Source organism: Sorex araneus, chromosome 1, assembly GCF_027595985.1.
Source record: "Sorex araneus isolate mSorAra2 chromosome 1, mSorAra2.pri, whole genome shotgun sequence".
In the NCBI taxonomy this organism is placed as follows: Eukaryota; Metazoa; Chordata; class Mammalia; order Eulipotyphla; family Soricidae; genus Sorex; species Sorex araneus.
Genome location: NC_073302.1, coordinates 433,799,813 through 433,827,666, shown reverse-complemented (window position 1 = coordinate 433,827,666; position 27,854 = coordinate 433,799,813). Strand labels below are relative to the sequence as shown.

The window sequence follows — 27,854 nt, the reverse complement described above, 5'->3', positions numbered from 1 at the left end:
GCCCGTTGTCTGTCGGTAGAAACTTTTCACGTGGCAGAAGTCACTGGAGAATCTTAGGAGAACCCTGAGATGGATGGTTTTACGAGGCTTGGTGTTGTCCCAGGTAGAGACACTTAGGTGGCAAGTGGTGGTAGTGGGGGTCAGAAGAAGAGAGGGGGTGAGGGAGAGACCCAGAAGGAAGGTGCGGTGTCCAACATGCAGGTGAGCACCCCCTCCACCCCCTGCCATGAACAGGTTCTCTCTGCAGACTGTCTCACCAGCTGTTTGGTGGTGCCCCCCCCAACACAGTGTGGAGTGAGTACAGTGACACAGTGTGGAGTGAGTGCAGTGACGAAGTATGGAGTGCAGTGACACCATGTGGAATGCCTCACTGCACTAACTCCACACGGCATCGTCCTACTCACTCTACACTGCATCATTGCACTCACTCCACACTGCATCATCAGACTCCACACTGCGTCACTGCACTCGCTCCACACTGCATCACTACGCTCACTCCACACTGTGTCACTGCACTCACTTCACACGGCATCATCATACTCCACACTGCGTCACTGCACTCACTCCACACTGCATCATCATACTCCACACTGCGTCACTGCACTTGCTCCACACTGCATCATCAGACTCCACACTGCGTCACTGCACTCACTCCACACGGCATCATCATACTCCACACTGCATCACTGCACTCACTCCACACTGCATCACTACGCTCACTCCACACTGTGTCACTGCACTCACTTCACACGGCATCATCATACTCCACACTGCGTCACTGCACTCAATCCATACTGCATCATCAGACTCACTCCATTCTGTGCCACTGCACTCATTCCACACTGAATCATCCTACTCACTCCACACTGTGTCACTGCACTCACTCCACACTGCATCATCAGACTCCACACTGCATCACTGCACTCACTCCATACTGCATCATCAGACTCCACACTGTGTCACTGCACTCACTCCACACTGCATCATCAGACTCCACACTGTGTCATCAGACTCCACACTGCGTCACTGCACTAACTCCACACTGTACCATCAGACTCTACACTGTGTCACTGCACTCACTCCACACTGCAACATTCCACTCACTCCACACTGTGTCACTGCACTCACTCCACACTGCATTACCCTATTCACTCCACACTATGTCACTGCATCACTCCACATTGCATCACCCTACTCATTCCACACTGTCACTGCATCACTCCACACTGTGTCTCCACACTCACTCCACATTATGTCACCACATTCACTCGAGAGAGAAGCCTTGGCCCAGTGAGCAGGTCAGAGTGTGGCCCGGGCTAGAGCACTCAGCACTGGGCACTGCAGACAGCCCGGCCTCTCCACTCTGAGCAGCTGAGAAGGGGTAGTGGGAGAGGGGAGTGCGAAAGGGGAGGGGAGGTGTCCACAGGGAGAGACAGAAACAGCCACGAGGAGCCTCGTGCCAGGGCACCGGGAGGGCGCGGGCTCCTGTCCCCGACCCCTCAGCCTCCCGGCCTGCAGACGGGGGAGGGGGCTCCCCCTTGTGCAGGTTCTGCCCCTCCGCTCAGCCCCTTTGCTTCGTTCCAGCACATCCACTGCGGACCTCACATCGCTGGTGCAGAACAAGGTACGGCCTTGGGCTTTTCTGCGCTCTGAGTCCCCTGAACGTCCCTCCGGGCAACAGTCACTGCCGGGGGACAGGCAGACTGAGGCCCAGCCCTGAGTCCAGGGTCTTGTCACGGAGACCCAGGCTTTCCAGCCCCCAGGACAGCCACCCAGGGCTTCCATTGACAAGAATCTTTGTTACAGGGGCCCCTGGGGGCCGGTGGGGTAGGGCAGAGATTAAGGCACTTGCCTTGTATCCTGTGCACCCCAGTTTCAATTCCTGGCACCCTGGATGGTCCCCCGAGCACCTCCGGTCATGACTCCCAGGCACAGAGCCAAGAGTAAGGCCTGAGCACTGCCGGGTGACCCTCTAAGGCACAGTGCCAGGGACCCCAGGGAAGGGGGACGTCAGGCTTGTCTGTGTACTGCTCCCGGCCACACCCCTCCTGCCCCCCAAGCTGGTCTGGCCTCTGATGTGGGTCCCAATGGAGAAGTTTGGGTCCATCTGGATAATGTGCCCCATTATGGGAGATGCTTCTTTTCATTTTCTCTAAATTTTTGTTGTTGGTGGTTGATCGGTTGCTTGGTTTGGTTCGGAGCCGCACCTGGCAGTGCTCTGCATTCAGGAATCACTCCTGGTGGTGCTCAGGTGGGGATCGAATCTGGGTCAGCTGTGTGCACGGCAAACACCCTGGCAAATGCCATACCTGCTGTGCTGTTGCTCCGGCCCCTTTTGCCTCTGGGCTTAAAGGACAACAATGATATGGGACAAAGAGCTTCCTTGTTATACTATAAAGCAACAGTAATCAGAACCATGCATTGTTAGGAAATACGGCATACAGATCCGTGGGATGGAATCAAGAGTCTAGAAGCAGCCAGCCATGTGACTCAGTGGTAGAACATATGCCTTGCAAATGTGAAGTCCTTGTTTGAACCCCAGCATCCAAAAAAGCCCCGAATAAACCGACACATATATGTACTCTTAATTTATGATAAAGGAGTCATCAGCATATAATAAAGAAGTCTCTTCCATAAATGGTGATGGCAAAACCAGACAGTCATGGGCAAAAGGGTAAAACTAGAACATTAATTTTTTAACTAGGAAGTTGTTTTTGTTTTTGTGGGTCATACCCAGCGATGCACAGGGGTTACTCCTGGCTCCGCACTCAGGAATTAACTCCTGGCGGTGCTCAGGGGACCATACGGGATGCTGGGAATCGAACCCGGGTCAGCCACGTGCAAGGCAAACACCCTACCCGCTGTGCTATTACTCCAGCCCCAGGAACATTAATTTTTTGTATATATATACACACCATATACAAAAAGAAAAAATCAAAATAAAGACTTAGAACACCTGAAACCACAAATACATAGAATAACAATAATAACACAATTGGGACTATATAAACCTGAAAAACTTCCTTCTATCAAAACAAAATATGTGGAGGGTAGGTACAGAGATTGTTGGGGTTGGGGACACTTGGGTGCAGAGTGTGCTGTTGAAAGCTAGATTCATGAAACCCAACCATTAACAGTACTGCATATCACAATGTCTAAATCTTTTTTTTTTCTTTAATTTGAAAAGAAAATGTGAAAAATCAGAACTCAGACAAGGGATTAATAGTCAAAAAAAAAAACCGAACAAAAATAATGCATGCAATCCAGTGTATTCAAAGGGAGGTTTAAATAAATAAATAAGCCACTGTGTCACTGTAAAGAGGGAGAGAGAAAGAGAGAGAGAGCTTCCTTCGCTCAGACAGGTCAGGAAAGTCACATTCTCCACAGTGAGAGCAGAGGCCTGGGCCACTGCTGGGAGGGGTGGGGGGGCCGCAGACCCACATTGTCCTCCTGACACTGACAGTCTTTGTCCCGGCAGAACCTGAACGGCGTGTCCACCATCACCAGCCCGGTCAGGACTGCTAGCAGCCTCCAAGGCAGGAAGCAGCTCCCGGCCCAGGTAAGGCACCCCCGCTTGCCAACACACACACACACACACACACACACACACACACACACACACACACACACGTTCTTTATCCACCGGCATGTCTGCCTGTCTGTGCCGGCGAGATAAGACTCCAGCTTGCTGGGGCATCAGCAAGTCATCAGCCTCTGAGGCCCGTTTCTTCATCTCCAGGAGCTGAGTCCTGGGCTGGACTGATGGCCCTGGGGTTAAAGCGCTTCCCTTGCATGCAGCTGGCCTGGCATAGAGTCCCCAATCCTGGCCAGGAATGATCCCTGAGCTTACAGTCAGGAGCCAGCCCTGAGTACTGTCAGGTGTGGCCCCAAAACTGCAAAGGAAAAAAAAAAAAAAGAAAAGGTTAAAAGCTGAGACGTGGGGGCTGGAGCAATAGCACAGCGGCTAGGACGTTTGCCTTGAACACGGCCGACCTGGGTTTGATTCCCAGCATCCCATATGGTCCCCCGAGCACTGCCAGGAGTGATTTCCGGAGTGCAGAGCCAGGAGTAACCCCTGAGCATCACTGGCCCAAAATGAGCAAAAAAACAAACAAACAAAAAAAAACCCTGAGACTTGGCCTGACTCGGAAGTGTTCAAACGCTTCCTCAGACGGCGAACATTTTATTTGCTCATCCCAAGATTTGTTTTTGTTCGGGAGTCACACTTGACAGTGCTCAGGAATCACTCCTGGTGTGCTGAGGGGACCACCGGGACCACAGGGGCCCTGACCTGGGTCAGCAGGCAAACACTCTACCCACCACGCTGTCCCTCCAGCCCCAGGAGCGTATTCTGAGACTTTCAGGCAACATGTCTGTGCAAAGAAGGATATTCCAGCTACTTTCCCACTAAAACCAAGGGCAGAATAAAGTAGGGGTGCGGGCTGGAGCTCAGAGGGGGCAGAGTGGGTTTCATATGTGTGAGGCCCTGGATTCACTCCCTAGCACTGCAGGGTCCTCTGGGCACTGTCAGGAGGAACCCCTAAATGCTGAACTGGAGGCAGCCCCCAAGCTCCAGGGATATAGCCCGAGAACAAAGCAAAACAAGGGGGCCCGAGTAATAGCACAGCGGGTAAGGCATTTGCCTGGCATGCAGCCAACCCAGGTTCGATCTCCGGCATCCCATATGGCCCCCAAACTACCACCAGGAGTAATTCCTGAGTGCAGAGCCAGGAGTAACCCCTGAGCATCACCGGGTGTGACCCAAAAAGCCTAAAACAACCAAAAATCAAAGACAGAACAGATGGTCAAAGAGATAGTGCCAAGGTCAAGGGCACTTGCCAACTGCAGTTCAATTCCAGCACTGCCTGTGGCCCCCTGAGCACTGCAAGGATGATCCTTGAGCTCAGAGTCAGGATTAAGGTCTGAACACAGCTAGGTATGGCTTATATCCCACTACCACCAGGGGGGCGAGGGGGAGGAAATGGGAAGAGAGGGGATGAAATATATCCATATATATCCATATATATATATATATATATATATATATATATATAATTTCTGCTGGGATTTGTGTCAAACATAGAATATACTGCCAATATTAACAACATTAATAACAGAGGCAATAATAGCTCCTTATTTTATTAAATATCACTGTACCACTGTCATCCTGTTGCTCATCGATTTGCTCGAGCGGGCACCAGTAATGTCTCCATTGTGAGACTTGTTGTTACTGTTTTTGGCATATCAAATACGCCATGGGTACCTTGCCAGGCTCTGTCGTGCGGGCGGGATACTCTCAGTAGCTTGCCGGGCTCTCCGAGAGGGACCAAGGAATCGAACCCGGGTCGGCCGCGTGCAAGGCAAACGCCCTCTGCCTGCTGTGCTATCGCTCCAGCCCATTTTATTAAGTACCAGGAATTACTCTCGGGCTTCGGGTGCATTACTTCACAACAGCCTGGCAGAGAAAAGAGGACTTTGCCCATTTGGGGGCAGCAGCGGCAGCTCGGAAAGGGCTGCCCTGTGTCACGTAAAGGGCAGGACGCGGCAGGGATTCATCTTTCAGACGCACCCGAGCTCTGACCGGGCCACGGCCCTCGGTGCCCATCTTGGGGGGGCTCTGCGAGCTGTGGCAGCTGGGTGGGAGATGCTCCCTGACTTTCCTCTGGCAGGAAAAGCCAGGCGCGCCGACCTCTGGCGCCGGGCACCAGGAAGGCAGCAGGAAGTACAAGTCCCAGCACGACCAGATGATCTGCAAGTGCCTCTCCCTGAGCATCTCTTACGCCGCCACCATCGGGGGCCTCACCACCATCATCGGCACCTCCACCAGCCTCATCTTCTTGGAACACTTCAACAAGTAAGTGACTCGCGGCTGACCCCTGGCCCCGGCGGCAGCAGCCGGCACGAGGCACCAAGAGCCATATCCCCGTGGGAGAGGGAGAAAGAAGAGTGGACGACATCATGGCTCTGGAAAAGAGGGGGCTGGGCCCCAGGAGAGCCCCACGTGGGGGCAGTCCCGGGGTGGGGGGGGCAGGAGGGAGAAATTGCCCCGTGAAGGGAGCCCCCCCTCGCAAGGGTGGGGGCCAGACACAATCCTGTCTACGCAGCGCTCAGAGGCAGGAGGCAGAGCCACGGAAAAGGGGATGGAACCGCCTGCCAAGATACTGGGACACGGGCCGGAGCAATACTACAGCAGGGAGGGCGTTTGCCTTGCATGCGGCAGACCTGGGTTCAATCCCCGGCATCCCATAGGGTCCCCCGAGCACCGCCAGGAGTAATTCCTGAGTGCAGAGCCAGGAGTAACCCCTGAGCATCACTGGGTGTGACCCAAAAAGAAAAAAAAATGCTGGGCCATGACTGGTGAGGCCAGGAGAAGCCTTGGAAGGATTCCCAGCAGGCTGCGGGGCGTTGGATGGACAGTCTTGAAAACCCATTGGAGGATGACTTGGAAAGGAGAAAGCGGGCAGCAGGAGACCGTGTGGGCATGGCCAGAGGTGCCCAGGGGAGAGCTGTTGTGGGCCCGGGTCCCAGAGGCCGGGGGGAGGGACCGTGGTCGGCTCGCGCAGAGACTCACGGGGAGGATTAGGAAGAGCAGGAGGGAGGGAAGGGCCGGGGCTGAGGCAGGTTGCCGGCACCCCTGTGCCCAGGCGTGGCTGGTGCCCCCGGTCCCTCCTGAGGGACGCAGAGAGATGTTGGCACTGAAGCCACGATGTCTCCTTAGGGATGCAGAGCTGAGCATCCAGAGAAACGGCTGAAGCTGAAGGTGTCCATTTAGGGTCCGGGCTTGTGGGGCTGCGAGGGTGGGTGTGGAGCGGTGGGGTCGCCCCGGGCCACTGTGCTCGGAGGGGGCCCCCCACACACTCGGCTCAGTGCTCCACCGTCACCATCCTGAAGGCCTTCATCTTTTTTTGATTTTTTTTGGTTCTGTTTTTGGACCGCACCTGGCAGTGCTCGGGAATTACTCCTGACTCTGTGCTCAGGGATCACACCCAGCAGGGCCTGGGGGAAGCATAGGGAACGCGGGGGTGGAACTCAAGCTGGGTGCTCCCACCAGGCAAGTGTCCTGCTCACCGTGCTTTCCCTATGCGCCCCCCGTGCGTCCTTTTTCTCTTTTTTTTTTTCTTTTTGGGTCACACCCAGCAGTGCTTGTGCTCATTACTCCTGGCAGTGCTTGGGGGGGAACCATACGAGATGCCGGGGGTTGAACTTGGGTCAGCCGCGTGCAAGGCAAGCACCCCACCCGCTGTCCTATCGCTCTGGCCCCCATGCGTCTTTTTTGAACAAGGAGCTCCTCCACATTCCCGTTTCCCACTGGCCCCACAAAGGAGCTGGTGGTCCCGGCGGCAGAGAGCACTGCAGCCCCAGGGCTCCGGGCGAGGACGCTCCCCTAGAGAGGGAACAGAGCACGGCCACAGTTAAGCACCCGTGGTCAAGTCAATGGAAATAAGAGAGTCAAGTTTCAGACGGGACAGAGGAAACCGGGAAGTGGCTGTCCGGGTGAGTCCCTGACATTCCCGATGTCTCCCTGACCGCCCCGGCAGTGGCCACTCTGGTCTGCAGGGGGGCCACAAGCATGGTCCCATCCCACAAAGGCACGTGGCGGCTGGCAGAGGACGTCCAGCAGACCGTGCCTGTCCCTGGTGCCGTGAGACCCAGCCTCGCCCATCCGCTGCTTATTTCTGTGGGGGAGACAGAGGGGGCCACACCCATCGATGCTCAGGGGTTAGTCCCCACCTCTATGCTCAGGAATCACTCCTGACGGTGCTCTGGGGACCATACGCGATGCCGGGGATGGAACCCGGGTGGATCGCCTGCAAGGCAGATGCCCTCCAGCTGCACTATCTCGCTGGCCTGCTTCTGTCCAGGGTCATCCTGCACTTGGCCCTTCTGTTTGTCCTTGGGGCCTGGGTTGCAAAGAGGGCTGTAGTCTCCCCGGTCTCAGAGGGGTGCTGCGCCCAGCCCACCCGGGAAGAACCCCGAGGGAAGGGAAATGCCAGCCTCTCTGAGGCCCGGGGAATCCTGGGAGGAAGGAGCTGCCTTTGGGGTCCCCTCCTGCAAGCAGCAGCGCCAATGGGTGAGGGACATGGTTAACTCTGGCCACAGTTAACTCAGGGCTTCCGGAGGCTCTGAAGCCCGAAGGCCTCCTGGTCCAGCCCTTGGTGCTCCCTTCCCTGCCCTGACTCTGAGCAGGCAGGCTGCAGTCAGCCCTCGCCACCTGGGGGTCTCTTGGAACCCATGTGCAGGGGCCGGAGAAAGAGTACAGCAGGTAGGGCATTTGCCTTGCACACATGCACGACCGACCCGGGTTCGATCCCCGGTATCCCATAGGGTCCCTCAAGCACCACCAGGAGTAATTCCTGAGTAACCCCTGAGCAAACCCCAGGTGTGACCTGAAAAGCCAAAAAAAAAAAAAGAAGAAAAGAAAGAAAGAAACGCATGCGCAAACTGACGGCCTCCTTGTCACTAGGAGCAAACAGCCTTGAACGCCTGTCACGAGGGCAGAGTGCGTCCACCCCAGCTGTGACCGCTCAAAGCCTTCGGACCCGCCTCTCTCCCTGCCTCTGGCTGTCTGGGTGCCTGGGACTGGACTCGAGTCCAGCCATGTCGTGCTGCTGGGCGCGGCAACAACAGCAGGTTGCGGTGCCTGCACACTTGGCCACGGGGCTGCGTGGATTGGAGCTGCTCTCGCCATGGGGCTGACCCACGTGCTGGCCAGGCGTGCTCCTGTGCACTGGGGGTGCAGTGTTGCCAGCGGCCGCAAGGGTGTTCACACAGTGCCCACGAAGGCTTGGTATCCGCATGGGAGCAAAAGGCGATTTTTCATCTTGTTTTCATGGCTGAGTCGTACTCCACTGCAGACACACCTGGCTGCCCCTTTCTCCAGCCACCGTTTTGTCACACAGGGTGTGGCAGAGGGCATGGCTGTGCGTAGTTATGAATCCACGTCTTTGAGTTATATGCCAAGAAGTGGACCTGCTGGGTCCTAAGGGTCCTTCTTAGTCTACTTCCTGCTTCCCGGCTGGGCTTGTCACACTTCACAGCTGTGAAACAAGTGGCTTCTGGGTCCCCTCTTACAATATGATCACGTGGGGCTGGAGCAATAGCACGGCGGGGAGGGCACTTGCCTTGCACGTGGCCGGCCCGGGTCTGAGCCCCAGCATCCCATATGGTCCCCTGAGCCAGGAGTGATTCCTCAGTGCAGAGCCTGGAGTAACCCCTGAGCACCACCTGGTGTGACTCAGACACACACACACACACACACACACACAATCCAAAATTATCACGATCTCGGGGGCTGGAGCAATAGCACAGTGGGTAGGGCATTTGCCTTGCACGCAACCAACCCGGGTTCGATTCCCAGCATCCCATATGGTCCCCTGAGCACCGCCAGGGGTAATTCCTGAGTGCAGAGCCAGGAGTAACCCCTGTGCATCACCGGGTAGGACCCAAAAAGCAAAAAAAAAAAAAAAAAAAAATTATCACGATCTCCATCCTTAGTTCCTTCTTTGGCAGGGGCAGAGGGCACACATCCCACCCCCAGCAGTACTCGGGGGTTCCTCCTGGCTCTGCACTCAGGGCTCCCTGCTGGCGTGTGATCATATCATCCCAGGGGACCGAATGGGATGCTGAGGATTGCACCCGGGTCAGCAGCGTGCTAGGCAAGTGCTCTCCCCGCTGTTACGGGTCCGGCCCCCGCTGTGTCTTCTGAAAGAGCCTCTGGCCTGTCCACCCCCAGGCGGCCAGAAAGCCCTTCTCTAACCGCGGCCCTGCCTCTCTCCCTCACAGCCAGTACCCAGCCGCCGAGGTGGTCAATTTCGGCACGTGGTTCCTCTTCAGCTTCCCCATCTCCCTCCTCATGCTGGTGGTCAGCTGGTTCTGGATGCACTGGCTCTTCCTGGGCTGCAAGTGAGTCAGTCTGCGGGCCGGGCCCGTGCAGCACAGGGGCTCCCTGTCCGTCCGGGCCAAGGCACAGACACGGTGCGAGCTGCAGAGGAAGCAGCAGGAGGTCCTGGGACAAAGCAGCAGGCTGGACACGGTCAGGCAATGCCTGGCCTCGACGCTCCAAGCACGGTACCCTGTGCTTCACCAGAAGCTCCCTGCAAAGTGCTCTTTGCCCCAATGTGCTGCTCGGAGCACTTGTTTATAAAGCTTAAAAACAGGGGCCAGGAGAGATAGTCCAGGGGTGAAGGTGCTTGCCTTGCATGCCGCCAACCCGGGTTCAATCCCTGGCACCCCCAAATGGTCCCCTGAGCACTGCCAGGAGTGATCCCTGAGCTCAGAGTAAGGAACAAGCCCTGAGCGTCGGAACAAGCGGTGCTGCCCCAAATACAAGCCCAAACAAAACAAACCCGAGTGACACAGTCTACACCGGAGGTGCTGCCTCACTGCTCTCAAGGGATGAAGGGCCCTTTGAACTACCATCCAAAGAAGTAAGACTCAAATCAAAGTTGCCTTAAGACTTAATTGTATTGCCACACCCGGCCGTGCATCCTTCTGGCTCTGTCATCAGGGATCACCTTGGAGGTGCTTGAGGAACCCCATGGGGTGCCAGGGACCCGGCCTGGGGCAGCTCCTGGCCCGAGTGACCATACAGCGGGTGAGGTGCGCTTGCCTTGCACTGGGTTGACCCGGGTTGGATCTCCAGCCCCCAAAACGGCCTCCCAAGCCCTCCCAGAGTGATCTCTGAGTGTAGCGCCAGGACTAAGCCCTGAGCACAGCTGGGTGTGACCCCCCAAAATAAAACAAACAAATAAAACCTGGGTCAGCCGCATGCCAGGCAAGAGCCCTGCCCGGGTCTGTCCTCTCTCTCCAGCACAGACGTCATTTCACAGGCCCGAGGGATCCGTCCTCAGCAGCTGCCTGGAAAATGCTCATGTTCCTCACCAGAACAATGCCTTTTCTCTAGCACTATGATTCGGAATATTCATGGGCTGAGCCAGCCTTCCCTACGTAACTATCTCTACGCCCAGTATGATCAGTCCGGCCGTGTAAAGGGAAGACAGAGAGGGCGTGATGCTATTGACCGAGGAACCCAACGCTCGTATGGGCCAGGGACCGTCTCCTGAGCTTTAGATAAACTCCTCCTTAGAGATGGGTGTCAATCCAGCGTTCGCTGTTTGCTTCTGCACCTTCAGGGGTGCTAGTGGGGAAGCAAGGCCCACTGTCCCCTCTGACGTTAAACACACACACACCTTTGCGTGTGAGCGGCACTCGAATACAGAAGCGTGCAGACACCTCCACCCTCCCCAGCCTCCGTCTAAGAGCCACGGATGTGGAAACAGCTGCCTACCTGTGCCTGCCCAGACCCACGAGCTCTCACGCCAGCAGAGATGCATGAGGCAGACGTGCCTCGATGCCAGGGGGCGGGCAGGGGCTGTGACCTGGCAGTGGCCCCCGAGGAGAGATGGGAGTGGAGGGCGGAGGAGGGCGCAGGGACGCCAGCCAGCCCCAGGGAAGCGGCTGCTTGGGGGTTCACCTGCACCTTTCTCTCTCCGCGTGCGGCTCTGCAGTTTTAGGGAGACCTGTTCCCTGAGCAAGAAGAAGAAGACCAAAAGGGAAGAGGTGTCCGAGAAAAGGATCCAAGAGGAATACGAGAAGCTGGGGGACGTCAGGTAGGACGCGGTCCCGGCCGCCCACCGGCTCAGGGGCCACAGGCCAGCCGTGTTCCAAGGCCCCGGGGCCAGCAGGTTCCCACAAGGATGAACACACACATTTAGAGGTGGTGGTGTTGTCACTGCCAGTCTGAGCCGCCAGCACCCACTTTTCTGCCCAAGGACTCACTGAGGTGTGGGATGAAGTCTAGGAGGTGCGTGGGGAGAGGACAGCCTTACTGCCCTCTATTTCCCCACGAAGTCAGTAACCCCCACAGTGCTCAGAAGGATCTGCTCCTGCCACAGTGCTCAGAGTGGGGAGAGGACAGCCTTACTGCCCTCTATTCCCCTGCAAAGTCAGTAACCCCCACAGTGCTCACATGGGTCGGCTCCCACCACATTGCTCAGAGTGGCTGCTCCCCACAAAGTGCTCTGAGAGAGGTGGCTCCCCACAGTGCTCAGATGAGCTGCTCCCCGCACAGTGCTCAGGAGGTCACCTCCCACCCCCCAATGCTCAGGGAGTGGACATTCCTAGGGCACTAGGGCACTAGTTTGCTCTGAGTATGGGACAGGAGGCAATGCCCACTACAGCTTGGAAAAACAGGAGAATTCCTTCTCTGACCCTCAACACCCGGCAGCCAAGGGTCCATTTTGTGCCATTTCTATGAACACTGACATGTGCAAGGTTGGGCTAGAGGTTTCTATGACCACTGACATGTGCAAGGTTGGGCTAGAGGTTTCAGGTATAGGCTACGGGGTTTGAAGGAATGGTGGGAGTTCAGACCCAAGTCCTAAAGCTGCTCCGGGTGCTAATTAAAGGAATAGCTGTTCCTTGCAGGAAATACAGGAAAACAGTAAGATTCTTGCAGTCGACCTGGGTTCCACCCCCGGCACCTGAGTACCGCCACCAGGGGTCACTCCTGAGCACAGAGCCAGCAATCAAACCTCAGCACCGCTGGAGTGACCCAACCCTGCTCCCTAAGAAAAAGAAAACCAGGGAAATATAATCCAAGTGATTATATCACTGATTAGCATCTCAGGGTTACGTAGCTCCCTTTATGCCTTTTTTAGCATAAACTTGCATTCTTTTTTAGAAATCGTATCCCTGTAAAATTGAAACAGTCCCTGCTGAACGCACGGACACGTCAAGCCTTTGGTGCACCTGGCATTAGGCAGCCCCGGCTCTGGCCCCTAACTCCGGGGTGCCAAGAACACGGAGTAACACTCACATGTAGTCGGTGTTGGGGTGTCACTGGTAGGGAGGTTGTTTCCGTCTTTAAATGATACTTTTTTCATTTTTATTTTTCAAATTGACTCACAGTGAGACACACAGCGACAAGGTTGCCCACAATTGGGTTTCAGTCATACAGTGTTCCAACACCGTCCCTCCACCAGTGTACACTTCCCACCCTCCGCCTCTGTGGTGGACTCTCTCTCTCTCTCTCTCTCTCTCTCTCTCTCTCTCTCTCTCTCTCTCTCTCTCTCTCTCTCTCTCTCTCTCTCTCTCTCTCTCTCGTGCCCTATGATTAGCAATACAGATACTGAAAGGTTATCACGTTTATCCCTTTACCTACTTTCAAACAGTTCTTGTTCAGAGTGATCCTTTCCAACTGTTATTGTGATGCTGTCATTTTTACCAGGTAACGTCTTCCCTGTGTGTTTCTGGTTATTTTCACGGCTGCAAGGACTGGTGGGATTTCAGATGCATCCCGGCCTCCCTGCATGTTGGAGGGTGTGCTGCCTGCCTTGCAGGCTGCTCCCACAAAAATAACAGAGGTGCTCGGTCGGAGAGACAGTCCAGTGGGGAGGGCGCTTGCCTTGCTCACAGCTGCCCGGGGTTCAATCCCCAGCACCTCCTATGGTCCCCCAAGCACCACCAGGAGTGACGTTCCCTGAGCACAGAGCCAGGAGGAAGCCCTGAGCACCTCCGGGTGTAGCTCCCCAAACCAAAACTTTTAAAAGGCTAAAGTAGCTAAGCACTTCCTCAAAGAGCAGCCCCGGCACCCGGGCTTCCCCCCACCCCCCGCCTGGCCAGCCTCTCCTAGCAGGGTGGCCGCCTCCGTCTGCAGTGGCACTCCCCACCACGGTGCCAGGCGGGAGCCCCCTTGCTGGGCAGGACCGTGACGGGCGCGGCTCCTCTCTCCGCCCCAGCTACCCTGAAATGGTGACCGGGTTCTTCTTCGTGCTCATGACCGTGCTGTGGTTCACCCGGGAGCCCGGCTTCGTCCCCGGCTGGGACTCGCTCTTCGAAAAGTGAGTGACCGAGGGCCCCCCGGCTCAGGACCAACCCAAACTCCGCCCGGACTCAGGGGCGCGCAGGCACCAGGAAGCTCCCCCCTTGCAGGGGGGCGGCAGAGTGGCCTGGAGAGCTGGTGCTGCCACTTCCCACACGCTGGCCCGTGGGCATGTCCGCTTCAGCCCTGGGGCCCAGGAGAGGGCCCAGGAAGGACATGCCGGCTAGGAAGTGTCTGAGTCCTGCATATCCATATCACCACCGGGGCCTAGGTATCAGACACACACACTCACACACACTCACACACACTCACACACACACACTCACATTCACACACACACACACTCACATTCACACACACTCATACATGCATGTGCGTACACACACATACACACATGCACACATACACTGGGGCTGAGGTCACATACACATGCATACACATTCATATACACACGCACACACTCACACATGCACATGTATACACACACACTCACACACACTCACTCATACATGCATGTGTGCGCACATACATACGCACAAATGCACACACACACACTGGGGCCGAGGTCACATACACATACATACACATTCATATACACACGCACACACTCACACACACACAAACTGGGACCAAGATGACACACACATGCATACACATTCATATACACACGCACACACTCACACACACACATGCACACACTCACACACACTGGGGCCGAGGTCACACATTCACATGCACACACACAATGCACTCATGTGCACACACACGCGCACGCACACACATGCATGCACACACACGCTCATGCACACACACACTGGGTCCAAGGTGTCACACACTCACATGCACACACACGCAGGCACACATCCACACAACGCACGCATGCATACAGTCACACATGCACATACACGCATGCACGCGCACATACACACATGCTGCAGCCGAGGTCACATAGGCACATACACATGCATGCACTCACACGCACGCACACGTGCACTCACACACATGCTTATACACACAAACTCATACACCCACACACATGCACACACACTCACATACGCACTCACACACGCACGCACATGGCCAGCTCCTGAGAAAGGGCTCCCGCCTGGCGCCTGGCCCCCTGCCCCTGCATCTCCCGCCCGCTCCCTGCCGTGGGCCTGCGCACCAGACTCTGGTCACCCCTGGCCCCGTGCCAGCCGCTGGAGCAAAGGCTGCGGTTGCCCCCAGACACGGGGCTAAGCAGAGACCTCGGGCTGGGCACTGTCGAGAGCCGAGTCCCCCCGGCTTCCCGCCCCTCCCCCAGCCCGCTGTGTCCCCGCAGGAAAGGCTACCGCACGGACGCCACGGTCTCCATCTTCCTCGGCTTCCTCCTCTTCCTCATCCCCGCCAAGAAGCCCTGCTTTGGGAGAAAGAACGAAGGTGAGAGGCCTTCAGGGGATGAGGCGGGGGTGGGGGGCGGGCAAGCGTCCCCCCAGGTTCGAGTCCGGGAGTGTTTCCAGGAGGCTGAGCCAGGCCTCCTGTCCAACCCGAGCCCTGGCAGCAGAGGACAGAGCGGACCCCGACTCCTCAGCGGCAGGTCGGCCCCGCCCCGGGGGGCTCACCGGCTTTCCCCGCTGTGTCCCGGCGCAGGGGAGAGCCCGGAGTCCTCGCCGGGGCTGGAGCCCATCATCACGTGGCAGGACTTCCAGAGGACCATGCCCTGGGAGATCGTCATCCTGGTGGGGGGCGGCTACGCGCTGGCTTCCGGCAGCAAGGTCAGCCCCGCCCCCTTCCCCGGGGGGCATCAGGGGTGCTGGAGGAGGGGCGACTGCCCAGCCAAGTCCCGGGAGGAAAGGGCACAGCCAGGACACCCTGCCCCTCCGTGTCCCCAGCTGGCCCTGCAGTCGGGCGTGAGCGACACACGGTCGGCCGAGCCTCCCTTGGGGCCCACACGCCCACCAACAGGTCTGTCTGTGGCGGCTCCTGCCAGGGCTCAAATGTGGCCTTAGGACATCTGTCCATAAAGGCCCAGAGACCCAAGTGACACACAGCAAATTGTCCTGGGAGTCCTAGAGGAGGAACGTGCCCGCCGGCTGGTGGAAACGCCGCCTGCTTTCCTGCCGGGGCTGAGCTGCATTTCCAAGTTACCCGCCCTTCCCGTGACGGAAAACCGCCCAGGAGCGGACCCAGCTGGCTCCCTGCCCCCGTCTCTACCCCTCTCTGTCCATGACCCCATTCTCAACTCGCCTCATGTTCTGAGGGCGACAGCTGAGGCGACGCGATTCCAGTAGCTAATACTGCGTCCTGCCGCCCTCCCCGCTGCCCTTCCGTCGCTCCTAGCTGGCCTCGTCCTTCCTCCGCCGCCGGCCACCCGGTGGTAACTGCAGTCTTACCGTCAACAGCCAAGGGTCTGTTCTCCTTAGCACCCGTCTGTTCTCTCGCTTGCTTGCTCACACGCCACACGGGATCCCCTGCTGTTTGTCTTCCCTCTGACTTGTTTCGTTTTTGCTACGATTGGGTACAGTCCACATTGTAGCAAGAGACCCGAATTCACCTTCTCTTGTGGCGGAGCAGTGCCCCATCGTGCATCTACACTTCTTCACCTGCCCGTCGGTTAAAAATTTGGCCACGAAGTAAGAGCAGTAGGGCCACGAGAAACAGTCCCTATTATCATGGGATTGCAACCCCTCTATCCTTCACGGCTCCTGTGAAACTTGTGCCACTCCTTCCTGCCCACTCCCTCCCTTTCCCCAAAGGAGGACAGGAAACTTTATTTTCTCAGTAGTTTGTATTGTCCTGTTCCCCAGGAGATAGAATTAGATCTTAGAGATCTGCAAGAGTAGAACTAAGTTGGGCTGGAGTGGTAGCATAGCTGGCAGGGTGTTTGCCCTGCACGCAGCCGACCTGGGTTTGATTCCCAGCGTCCTATATAGTCCCCTGAGTAATTCCTGAGAGCATGAGCCAGGAGTAACCCCTGTGCATTGCTGGATGTGACCCAAAAAGCAAAAAAAAAAAAAAAAAGAAGAGCAGGAGGAAGAATAGAACTAAGGTTCACAGCTGGGGATCTGTGTAGCTATGAATTGGATGCATAGAGGGAAAGTGTGTGTGTGTGTGTGTGTGTGTGTGTGTGTGTGTTGGGGCGGGGTGGGGGGAGTTACCAGATTGAAGTTGAGGGGCTGGTTATCCCCAAAGATCTTCCAGCCCTAGCGACAAGGCTTTCAGGAGGGTGGTGACCGTTGGGTAGGGGCCCCGCCAAATGTGGCACAACGCTGAGCTGTCCTGGGCTACGCAGATGATCTCGTCCTCTGACTCAGGACGGCTGCAGGGGCCAAGGGGCGTCCTGGGCGTCCCTCCCAGCCCTACCCGCTCTCCTCTGCTTCCGAACTCCACGGTAGACCTCGCCAAAGGGACTTTTCCTCCTTCCCTCTTACTGGGGCCCCTTCTCTGCCTCCAGAGCTCAGGCCTGTCCACCTGGATCGGCCACCAGATGCTGTCCCTGAGCAGCCTCCCGCCCTGGGCCGTCACCCTGCTCGCCTGCATCCTGGTGTCCATCGTCACGGAGTTTGTGAGCAACCCGGCCACCATCACCATCTTCCTGCCCATCCTGTGCAGCCTGGTGAGTGGCCGGGCACCTCTGTGTGGCTGTCCTGCTCCTCGGGGCATGGCGACCACAGTCGCTGAGGGCCACAGAAACAAACAGGGCCGGGGTGACAGCTCGGGGGGCCAGGGGCTGCTGTCTGGCTTATTGGGGTGAGCATGGGAGGGTCCTTAACTAGAACCTCATCCAATCGGGCAAGAGACAGGGCGCGGGTGGGTGAAGGCACCAGCCGCACCCACGGCCAGCCCTAGTTTGACCCTTGCCGCACCTCTGGTTCCCTGAGCACTGGGCCAGGATTTAGCCCTGAGCACAGCCGAGTGTGGCTCAAAGAACAGAAAACCCTAAGAAACCTTGACCATGTCAAGACCACGGGTTCAAATCCCATGTATCTTACCTAGAAAAAAGGTTTATTTCTGGGGGCTGGAGAAATGGCACAGTTGGTAGGGCATTTGCCTTGCACATGGCTGACCCAGGTTCGATCCCCGGCATCACATAGGGTGCCCTGAGCACTGCCAGGAGTAATTCCTGAGTGCCAGGAGGAAGCCCTAAGCACTGCTGGGCATGACCCAAAAAAGTTTAAAAAAAAAAGAAAAAGTGGGCTGGAGGGATAGCACAGCAGGTAGGGCGTTTGCCTTGCACATGGCCGACCAGGGTTCGATTCCCAGCATCCCATATGGTCCTCTGAGCACCACCAGAAGTAATTCCTGAGTGCAGAGCCAGGAGTGACCCCTGACTCGCTGGGTGTGACCCAAAAAGCAAAAATGAAATGTTTCCCACGAAGGAGTAAAATTTCAGCACTGCTTCCTTAGACCAAGAAGTGGCAACTCCTTGGTGGCACCTCACAGCCCGGGGTCCCCCAGGGGAGCCGGCGGTGGGCACGGACCCTGCAGGGTGGCGATGCAGCTGCCGCCACACTGGGCATCGCTCACACACACGGCGACAGCACGCACAGCCCGGCAGGTGTGCCGTCCTCCCAGTGCCCCCGCGTGCTCTCTCTTCCAGTCGGAGACGCTGCACATCAACCCGCTCTACACCTTGATCCCTGTCACCATGTGCATCTCCTTCGCGGTGATGCTGCCTGTGGGCAACCCCCCCAACGCCATCGTCTTCAGCTACGGGCACTGCCAGATCAAAGACATGGTGAGTGGAGAGTGGGGGGTCAGGGTGGGGAGGGGACGGGCAGTCAGAGTCAGTGCGGGGGTGGCAGGATCCACAGCTTTCCTCCAACTCCTCAGCCTTGTGGTGGTCTTGCTGGTGGGTCGGGGGCTACTCAGTGCAGTCAGGCGGTGGGGGCGGTGCTGGTGAAAGGCTTAGCCACGTGCCCCACCCCCAACACCTGGCATCGTGACCCTCATCTGGAGCAAGTGGACAAAGACGGGGGGGGGGGTGCAGAAAGAGGAGGTGTTCCTGTTCCGGAAGGTTCAGCGTGCATGAAGCTCTGCCTCCATTGCTCAGTGGCCCTGGGTGGACAGTCTGCAACGGTCTTGCTGGCACTCTGCCCTGCTGAAGGTCTAAAGGAGACTCCCCGAGTGCGCCCCACCTCAGTCCCAGTATACCCCTGTAATCACCATCCAAATCACCTGCAGGACTGCAGGAAAAGGGGAGGGGGCTTCCTCTGCCCACCCCGACCCTCCTGGCCCCCAGGGTCCTCTGCTGTGTGGTCCTGCTAGCAGGGACTCAGCCGCCGACCCGCAGTCCCGTCATCAGGCGTGGCCCGGCCTGGCACTCACGTGGGCCTTTGGGGTCACCCACTGCTGGGAGGCCCAGAGGCCCCCCAGCCCCCTGCCTTTGAAACTGTCTTCATCCAACGCCTCCGGAAATGGCGCCGTCACTTCCTGAAAGGGTTTCTGAGTGCTCAGCTTTCCCCTGACTTTTTTTTTTTTGCTTTATGGGTCACACCGGGAGATGCACAGGGGTTACTTCTGGCTCATGCACTCAGGAATCACCCCTGGAGGTGCTCAGGGGACCATATGGGTTACTGGGAATCGAACCCGGGTCGGCCACGTGCAAGGCAAACGCCCTACCGGCTGTGCTATTGCTCCAGCCCCTTCCCCTGTGACTTTCTTTTTTTTTTTTTTTTTTTTTTTTTTCTTTTTGGGTCACACCAGCGATGCTCAGGGATTACTCCTGGCTCTGCACTCAGGAATCACCCCTGGCGGTGCTCGGGGGACCATATGGGATGCTGGGAATCGAACCCCGGATCTGCCGCGTGCAAGGCAAACGCCCTACCCGCTGTGCTATCGCTCCAGCCCCCCCCTGTGACTTTCTGACTTAGCTCATTAGTAGACCTTCGGCTCTGCGCTGCGTTCTCGGCCCCTCCCTGGCAGGATGCCAACCGTCTGTCCCCACTGGACACTGTGCCATCTGGCCCTGGCTGTCACCCTGTCACCGGCACCCCTGCTCAGCCTGTGTGCCTTCCCCTGGGCCCACGAGCAAGGCCAGCTGGCCCAAGCCACCTTCCCTGGGAGGCCGGGAGGGGCAGCCGGCCAGCTGCCCCTGGAGTGCCAGGGGCCAGGACGCTGCCCCTGGAGTTCCCGTGGGTCAGCCCGGGAAGGCGGGCGCTGACCCTGCACCAGAGGGCCCTGCTTAGTCTGGCTGGAGCACATCTGCCTATCGGGAACCTTTTTTTAGCGCAGCTCTTAACATTCCAGAGCCGGTGGTCCGAGGGCCCCCCACCCAGGCCCCCACAAGAGCACGAGCGGGCTCAGGCGCTGAGGAACCTGAGGCCCTCCCTGCCCCCACACAGCGACAGGCACCGCAGGTCACGGCTCAGGCGGGCCTATCGGGGAGCCACGGGGGGTAGGTGGGGGCCCCAGGCTGCTGCCAACAGGGGGTGCTGGCCTTGGTGTCCTGCAGGTGAAAGCTGGCCTGGGCGTCAACGTCATCGGCCTGGTGATCGTGACGGTGGCCATCAACACGTGGGGAGTGAGCCTCTTCGACCTGGACACTTTCCCAGCCTGGGCGAAGGTCAGTAACCTCACTGACCAGGCCTGACACCGGGGGCGAAGGTGCCGGCCTTCCGCAGCACCCCCCCCGGGGGCCCCGGGCCCCGAAGATCCCACCGCCGCCACCCTGCGCGTGTAGGAAGCCTCCGAACACCCCAAGCCATGCCAGGCCGTGTCTTGCCTGCGTCCCCCTCGGTCAGCCCCACGGCCCCAGGAAACCTCCGTCTGCCCACGTCCCTGTATCTCGTCATGCCAGGCCCTGTGTCTGAGACCTCTGCTGCCGTGCCAAGGCCCAGCCCCGGGCTCAGGGTGGCATGACGAGCCCGTCCCGGGTTGGCACGGCTGCGCTTCTCACGCTGCGGCGGGGAGGAAGGACAAACCCAAACCCTCCGGGCTCCGCGCGGTGAAAGCAGCAGGGCCCGGCTGGGGGGCGGTGGGGGACGGGCCCCCGGGCGCCTTTCTCTGGACTGTCTCTTAGGTCTCTCCCCACAAATAAAGGGCATTTCTTAGAAGTCCTCCTCGTGGCACTCGAGCCTCTTTTATCAGGACTCGGGTTCCGTTGTCAGCATCGCTCTTCAATCGCGTCCGTTTCTGTGAAGGCACAGGGCTCCCCTTTAGAAAAGGCCGGGCGGCCGGCAGGGAAACGGAAGCAGAGCGAGACGACCCGCTGGGACTGCCATTTCTCCACTCTCCGGCTATCTGGCTGAGCCTGGGGAGCGACAGGAAACTCGTCCCTGTGGGATCAGGAGGGCCACAGCACACAGTTGATGGCACCGGACTGCCCTTCTCCTGGACGGACTGTGTCCCCCCAGGAGTGGAGATACGGGCCCAGCACACACGTCGGGACACTTGTGTCCTTCGGATAAGCCACGTGGAGAGGAGGGTGATGGCTCAGCGTGTCTGAAAGGTCCCGGGGACATGTACAGGATCCACTGGAACCACTTAATGTTTCCTTGACACAGTTACTGTGGAAATCAAGGCCTCCTTCCTCCACATCATGCCAGGATTTACGTCCTGGGTTCGAGAATGGATACAGCTCACAGCCCCTCCACTCGTACCCATGATGTGATTCTGCTGCCATCAGCTGCTTGCCACCCCAGGGAGTAGCTAGGGTGGACTTCTAGTTACTGCTAACGGCACTACTGTTTCCCAACAAGATTCTTTTGTGCCGGTGACACTCGCCTGTTTGGACCATAGCATGTGACCGGCCAGGAACATGATGGTGTCTGTCCTGTCACTTTGCTCTGGTCGAATTATTCCGCTCCCGTGACGGTACAGATCTGAGGAGCCCAGGGGTACCGTGCACCTTGACTCAGTCTTGCTCCTCCTGCTCCTGCCGGGAGAGCTGCCCCCTCAAGGGAAGCGCGCCACTAAGCCTCTCGAGGGAGGCCTGTGAGGATGAAGACACATTTGACCCGTAAGATTCTGAGGGCAGAGGACAGCAAAGCCGCCTCTGAATACAGCCGACTCCGAATGACGGGCCGACGCCAGGAGCTCAGCCCGCCAGCTCAGAAAGACCCCGAGACTGCCCTTCCCGCAAACAGAGCTCCAGCCCAAAAGGCTGCTTGTGATGCCTGTACTGACAGAGTTGACACGACTCCCTGTCATCTGGAAACCTCCATGCTGCTGGACAGTGACTAATTAACACTCTCCCTGAGTAGCGGCTTCTTGCAAACCTGACTTTCCTCACACCCACCGAGTCTCTCATCTTCTAACAGACACGCAGCGTGCTTTTCTCTCCTCACACGCGACACTGCAAACGGCCGTCTTTTAGGCGCTGGCCTTTCTAGGTGACGATCTGAGGAACAGAATCACAACGCGGAGCCGCATCCCGCTCTCGAGCAAACCGGGCGGGTCTCCACACCCTCGGACTCGGCCCTCTGTGGACCGCCCGTCCCCGGCCAGGTCCTCGGGCACATGGCGGCTGTGTCGGCTCTGAACACGCACAGGTTTTTCTTGTCACATACTCTGAACCACACACGCCTTTTCGCTATGACAGGTATCCTAAGGGGTCAGACGTTTCCCAGTAGGACACCAGGGACCCAAACACCTGTGGGTTCTGGTACCTGCAGGAAGCTTCTAGAGCCACACCCCTCGGATACTGGCGAACAGCCATATATATCAAAATTAAGGCCAACTCTGAAATTCCTTTGAACTACCCCCAGACAGCCGCTGGCCTCTCACACTAGCACTGATGACACAGACTGGCTTCCTGTTTCACGTCAGAAGGGATTAGCTGGGCTGAGGCGCCCGGGCTGGCAAGTCCGCCGGGGGACTAGAGCCACAGGTCACGGCGAGGCCCGGCCACGAGAACGCAAAGGCAGCAGGCGGGCTGGAGCGACACACAGCGGGGAGGGAGGGCGTTTGCCTCGCACGCGGCCGATCTGGGTTTGATCCCCGGCATCCCACATGGTCCCCCGAGCACCGCCAAGAGTGATCCCTGAGCACCACTGGTGTGACCCAAAAAGCCAAAGACCCAAAAGACAAAGGCAGCAGGTGCAGTGCTGCTCCTGGGGCTGCTGTCAGGAAGGCGCCGAGGCCCCATGCCGACGCCAGGGCTGGGATGATGAAGGCACACAGTCCCTCCCCTCCAGCCGACCCCAGAGGCAGCGACCCGGCAGGGTTCCACGGTGCCCCGCCCCACGTGCTTCCCACAACACCTCCCCGTCCTGCCCGTCCCTGGGAAGCGTGCATCAGGGCTGGAGAGATGTCAGCCGAGAGGGCGTCTGCCTTGCACGCAGCTGACCAGGGTTCCGTCCCCGGCATCCCACATGGTCCCCCAAGCCCTGCCAGGGGTGATTCCTGAGTGCGGAGCCAGGAGTTACCCCTAAGCATCGCTGGGTATGACCCCCCCCAAAAAAAAAACAAAAACCCAAACAGAAAACATGCATCTACAGGTCCATGTTGACCAAAACACATTACATCCAGGCTTGGGCGGGTTCGAAACCGAACATTTGACAAAGCTGCGTATCCCAAACTCCCTGTGAGCGGGTAAAGAAACAAACAAACGCTCCATCATTCATCTGTGTAAGGGATGGAAACGCCTCCCGCCAAGACCACAACGGGAAGCTTCGCTTGCTCCGGCCCGGGACGAAGTTCCTCTGGGCCCTGAGCCCTCCCTGGGCAGGAGAGCGGCAGGCAGCCTCCGGGCGGCAGCGGCCGAGGAAACACCGCACAGACAGAGCAGTGAGCTCTCTGCATGCCCAGCGCCAACGAGAACCCTCCGACACCCGGGGCTCTTCTCGGCGTCACACAAACGAAAGCGGATCACGTCCAGCAAGAGGAAGAAGTCACGGTCCAACAAAGCAGCGCTGGGCACTGGGCTCCCCACCTCCCCGGTCAGAGGTGAACCCTGAGTTCCAGCTTCCCTGAAACATAAGCACTGACCGGCCAGCGGGGAGCTCGGTGGGAGCTCAGTGGGCGGAGCTCCGGGAGCTCAGTGGGCGGAGCGTACGCTGCGCGTGCAGGAGACCAGGGTTCAAGCCCTGCCACCACAGCAGGTGCCGAACACTGTCAAGCCGGGGAGCCCCAAACAAACCCAAGAAAAGGGGGAGAAAGCACTTACAGTACTGTACTCTATTATCGAGACAGTAAGTTGACACTATCTGCAAGGAATTTTTAATTCATACTCCTGCTGTCCCAGGGACAATGCGAAGGTCAACTGTGCACCGCTGTTAGGAAGCAAAAACAAGAACCACAGAGATCGGACGCTAAATCAGAAGAAGAGGTCAAAGACATCAATTGGTTGTTTCAACTCACAAGAGTCCTTCTGACAAGGGTGAATGAGGTTCTGTGGGTCTTCCCCTGTATTTTCAAGTTCACTGTATTTATTAACTTCCCAGCATCAATCCTGAGGTCTTTTTTCCCACCACATGTAACTTTCAGCAGTATTTTGAGTAACCCAGAATGGGTAGGTATGGCGAAACATTCGCTCAAGTCCCATCAATAGGAGTTTTCAAGCATCTTTAAAAGGGAGAAGGCACAACAGCTCGCTCTGGGTTTTTCCATCCCACATTCATCGGAAGCAAAAGCCCAACAACACAGCCGGGCACCCAAACTTGCAGTACCACAATCGCCGCAAGCCAAAGCCACGACAAACTGCAACTCCATCCCCAGAGCAAGGATGGCTCTGGGCTCCCATACACCCCCGAGAGAGGAGGATCTATCCTGACGACACTTTCTGGCCCTTTTCACGGCACCAAGAACAGAGACTCACAGAAGCATCTCAAGGGTGAGTACTAAGTCAGTCTGCACTATCCGTGAACTCCAGGGCAACCGACGACGAGGTGATATCAGTGAACTCCGGAGCTGGAAGTGCGCGCTGGTAAGAAAGACCCCACAAGCAAGGTGACTGCCTCTCCCAGGGGAGTGAAGCCCTAAACCTGTGAGCTTCATCTCAGCGTATCACCCAGACACCAGAGAGCTAAGAGATCTTCAGCCCTGAGCCTGCAGTTCTGAGAGACACACAAATAGTGCTACCCTGGCTGATGATAAGGAACTCCACTTCGGAAACTGTTTTACCACTAGCTCACTACTGTATCTTGGGCATAACAAGCACCATACCCTCTGTACCATGGCTCCAGGTCCCTGGACGGTCATTTTTTTGCATACTTCTGAGGATGATAAACCTTTTGTTTCTTGAGGCTGTAATTTCATTCTGCTAATAATTCAGTGATTTAAGAACAAACCTGTGGGACTAGAGCGATAGCACAGCAGGTAGGGCGTTTGCCTGAGTTCTCGTGGCCGACCCGGGTTCCATTCCCAGCATCCCATATGGCAGCCCCAGAACCGCCAGAAATAATTCCTGAGTGCAGAGCCAGGAGTAATCCCTGTGTATCGCCAGGTGTGACCCAAAAAGGAACAAACCTGTGCCCTGAAACTCTGACCAAGGGGGAACACATGCAGATTCTCACCCACAAGGCAGAGTGAGGCCACAGAATGACACACGGGCACAGTTTGTGAACTGGTGCTAACAGCAAATGCAGGAAAACCAAGTATTGACCCAGAGTGGGACGTCTGGACTAACTTTTCCTGCTTATTGGTCAATTTTAAAACCACGGAGTATCGGGGCTGGAGCGATAGCACAGCGGGTAGGGCGTTTGCCTTGCACACGGCCGACCCAGGTTAGATTCCCAGCATCCCATATGGTCCCCTGAGCACCGCCAGGAGTGATTCCTGAGTGCAGAGCCAGGAGTAACCCCTGTGCATCGCCAGGTGTGACCCAAAAAAAAAAAAAAAAAAACCACGGAGTGTCACACCACTTACGTTAGCTCGACTGTTTCTCACGGGAGACCAGTGAGGTAGGCGCGGTCTCCGTGTCTTCCAGGGCACACGACAGTTCAAACAGCAAGAAGCTGCTTGCCCAAGGCACACTGCTGGGAAGACAAACGGTGGTTTTAGCCTCAGCATTCTCTCCTCAGGAGAAAACTATCTCCTGGAACGAGAGCTCCATGTCTTCAAAAAGAAGCAGAATCACTCCATTTTAGCGTCTCTTATAGCAAGTGGCTCTGAATAATTCCTGCAGATAGATTCTGCTAACGTGTCTCCAGTGAGCTACCTAAAGTGTACTGTAGAAGAAACCCCTCAGCAGTGGAGCTACCTAAAGTGTACTGTAGAAGAAACCCCTCAGCAGTGGAGCTACCTAAAGTGTACTGTAGAAGAAACCCCTCAGCAGTGGAGCTACCTAAAGTGTACTGTAGAAGAAACCCCTCAGCAGTGGAGCTACCTAAAGTGTACTGTAGAAGAAACCCCTCAGCAGTGAGCTACCTAAAGTGTACTGTAGAAGAAACCCCTCAGCAGTGGAGCTACCTAAAGTGTACTGTAGAAGAAACCCCTCAGCAGTGAGCTACCTAAAGTGTACTGTAGAAGAAACCCCTCAGCAGTGGAGCTACCTAAAGTGTACTGTAGAAGAAACCCCTCAGCAGTGGAGCTACCTAAAGTGTACTGTAGAAGAAACCCCTCAGCAGTGAGCTACCTAAAGTGTACTGTAGAAGAAACCCCTCACCAGTGAGCTACCTAAAGTGTACTGTAGAAGAAACCCCTCACCAGTGAGCTACCTAAAGTGTACTGTAGAAGAAACCCCTCAGCAGTGGAGCTACCTAAAGTGTACTGTAGAAGAAACCCCTCAGCAGTGAGCTACCTAAAGTGTACTGTAGAAGAAACCCCTCAGCAGTGGAGCTACCTAAAGTGTACTATAGAAGAAACCCCTCAGCAGTGGAGCTACCTAAAGTGTACTGTAGAAGAAACCCCTCAGCAGTGAGCTACCTAAAGTGTACTGTAGAAGAAACCCCTCACCAGTGAGCTACCTAAAGTGTACTGTAGAAGAAACCCCTCAGCAGTGAGCTACCTAAAGTGTACTGTAGAAGAAACCCCTCAGCAGTGAGCTACCTAAAGTGTACTGTAGAAGAAACCCCTCAGCAGCGGGACTCCTACTTAGCTCAAGTTACACCACGAGGACTTGAGTCTGTAGCTGAACAAACTGTCTTAGGGGCAGAGTCGTTGCTGCTGTGTAACAGCGAGAGTCGGCAAACAGTCTCGACATTTCTTCAGCAGAATATTGAATAAATTATAATATGTCCACACAAATGAATCTCATGCAACAAAAATATGAGAGGCTCCATTCAGGTTCCTTGAATACTAATATGGAATGGTCTCTTACAAAGAGGGGGGCGAGAGACTTTTGTGAGTCTCATTTACCGCATAAAATGCTATACAACCCCAGGCACAGAGTAGAGAGTCAGAACCCCATCCACCGAGCACCCCACCCAGGTACACAGGAAACCGGGGAAGTCTAGGAAGAGGGAAAAGGCAGTGATGAAAGACTTCATTCTACATCACGTATGAACCTTGATGCACGTATAGATGAAAAAAGAAATGTACTTAAACTTTTTTAATTAAAAAATAAAATGAGGGGCCGGAGCGATAGCACAGCGGGTAGGGCGTTTGCCTTGCACGCGGCCGACCCGGGTTCGATCCCCAGCATCCCATATGGTCCCCCAAGCACCGCCAGGAGTAATTCCTGAGTGCAGAGCCAGGAGTAACCCCTGAGCATCGCTGGGTGTGACCCAAAAAGCAAAAAATAATAATAATAAATAAATAAAATAAAATGAATTGGACAGAGTTTTGGTTCGGCAATAGGGCACTGCCTGGCGTGCGGGAGGCCCTGGGTTCCTTCAGTCCCTGGCTCTGCAAAAACAAACCAACACACACAGATGACATGCAGATGACAAACTGACTTGGTTTTGGGGCCACACTTGGGAGAGCTCAGGGCTTGCTCCTGACTATGCTCAGGAATTACTCCTGCAAGTCTTAGAGGGCTGTATGGGACCCCACAGGCTGAGTGAAAGGCAGGCAGCCTACCCACCGGGACATCACTCCAGCCCCTATGAGGGTAGTTTCTAACTAAACAAAACTACAGAGCATAAATGGTAGCAGGAAGCCGATCTCCTTTTTGAGACCTAATTTTACTACACATCTGGAGCAAACTTTTCTAATGAGAACCATTGAAAAG

The 27,854-nt window shown here is 56.5% G+C and overlaps 1 protein-coding gene across 3 annotated transcripts in view; it reads left to right on the top strand.

Moving 5' to 3' along the window:
- The window catches only part of SLC13A4 (solute carrier family 13 member 4), a 48,750-nt gene extending 27,891 nt beyond the window's left edge, over positions 1-20,859 (top strand). For all 3 annotated transcript variants that reach the window (XM_055121136.1, XM_004608238.2, XM_055121139.1), the window contains 11 exons: positions 1,585-1,624; positions 3,479-3,559; positions 5,670-5,854; positions 9,784-9,903; positions 11,508-11,609; positions 13,740-13,841; positions 15,144-15,241; positions 15,452-15,576; positions 17,256-17,417; positions 18,402-18,539; positions 20,256-20,859. In XM_055121136.1, coding sequence (XP_054977111.1) covers positions 1,585-1,624; positions 3,479-3,559; positions 5,670-5,854; positions 9,784-9,903; positions 11,508-11,609; positions 13,740-13,841; positions 15,144-15,241; positions 15,452-15,576; positions 17,256-17,417; positions 18,402-18,539; positions 20,256-20,393 — 1,291 coding nt within the window. In that variant the 3' untranslated portion in view covers positions 20,394-20,859. The remainder of the gene's footprint in view (positions 1-1,584; positions 1,625-3,478; positions 3,560-5,669; positions 5,855-9,783; positions 9,904-11,507; positions 11,610-13,739; positions 13,842-15,143; positions 15,242-15,451; positions 15,577-17,255; positions 17,418-18,401; positions 18,540-20,255) is intronic.
- The last annotated feature ends 6,995 nt before the right edge of the window (positions 20,860-27,854 follow it).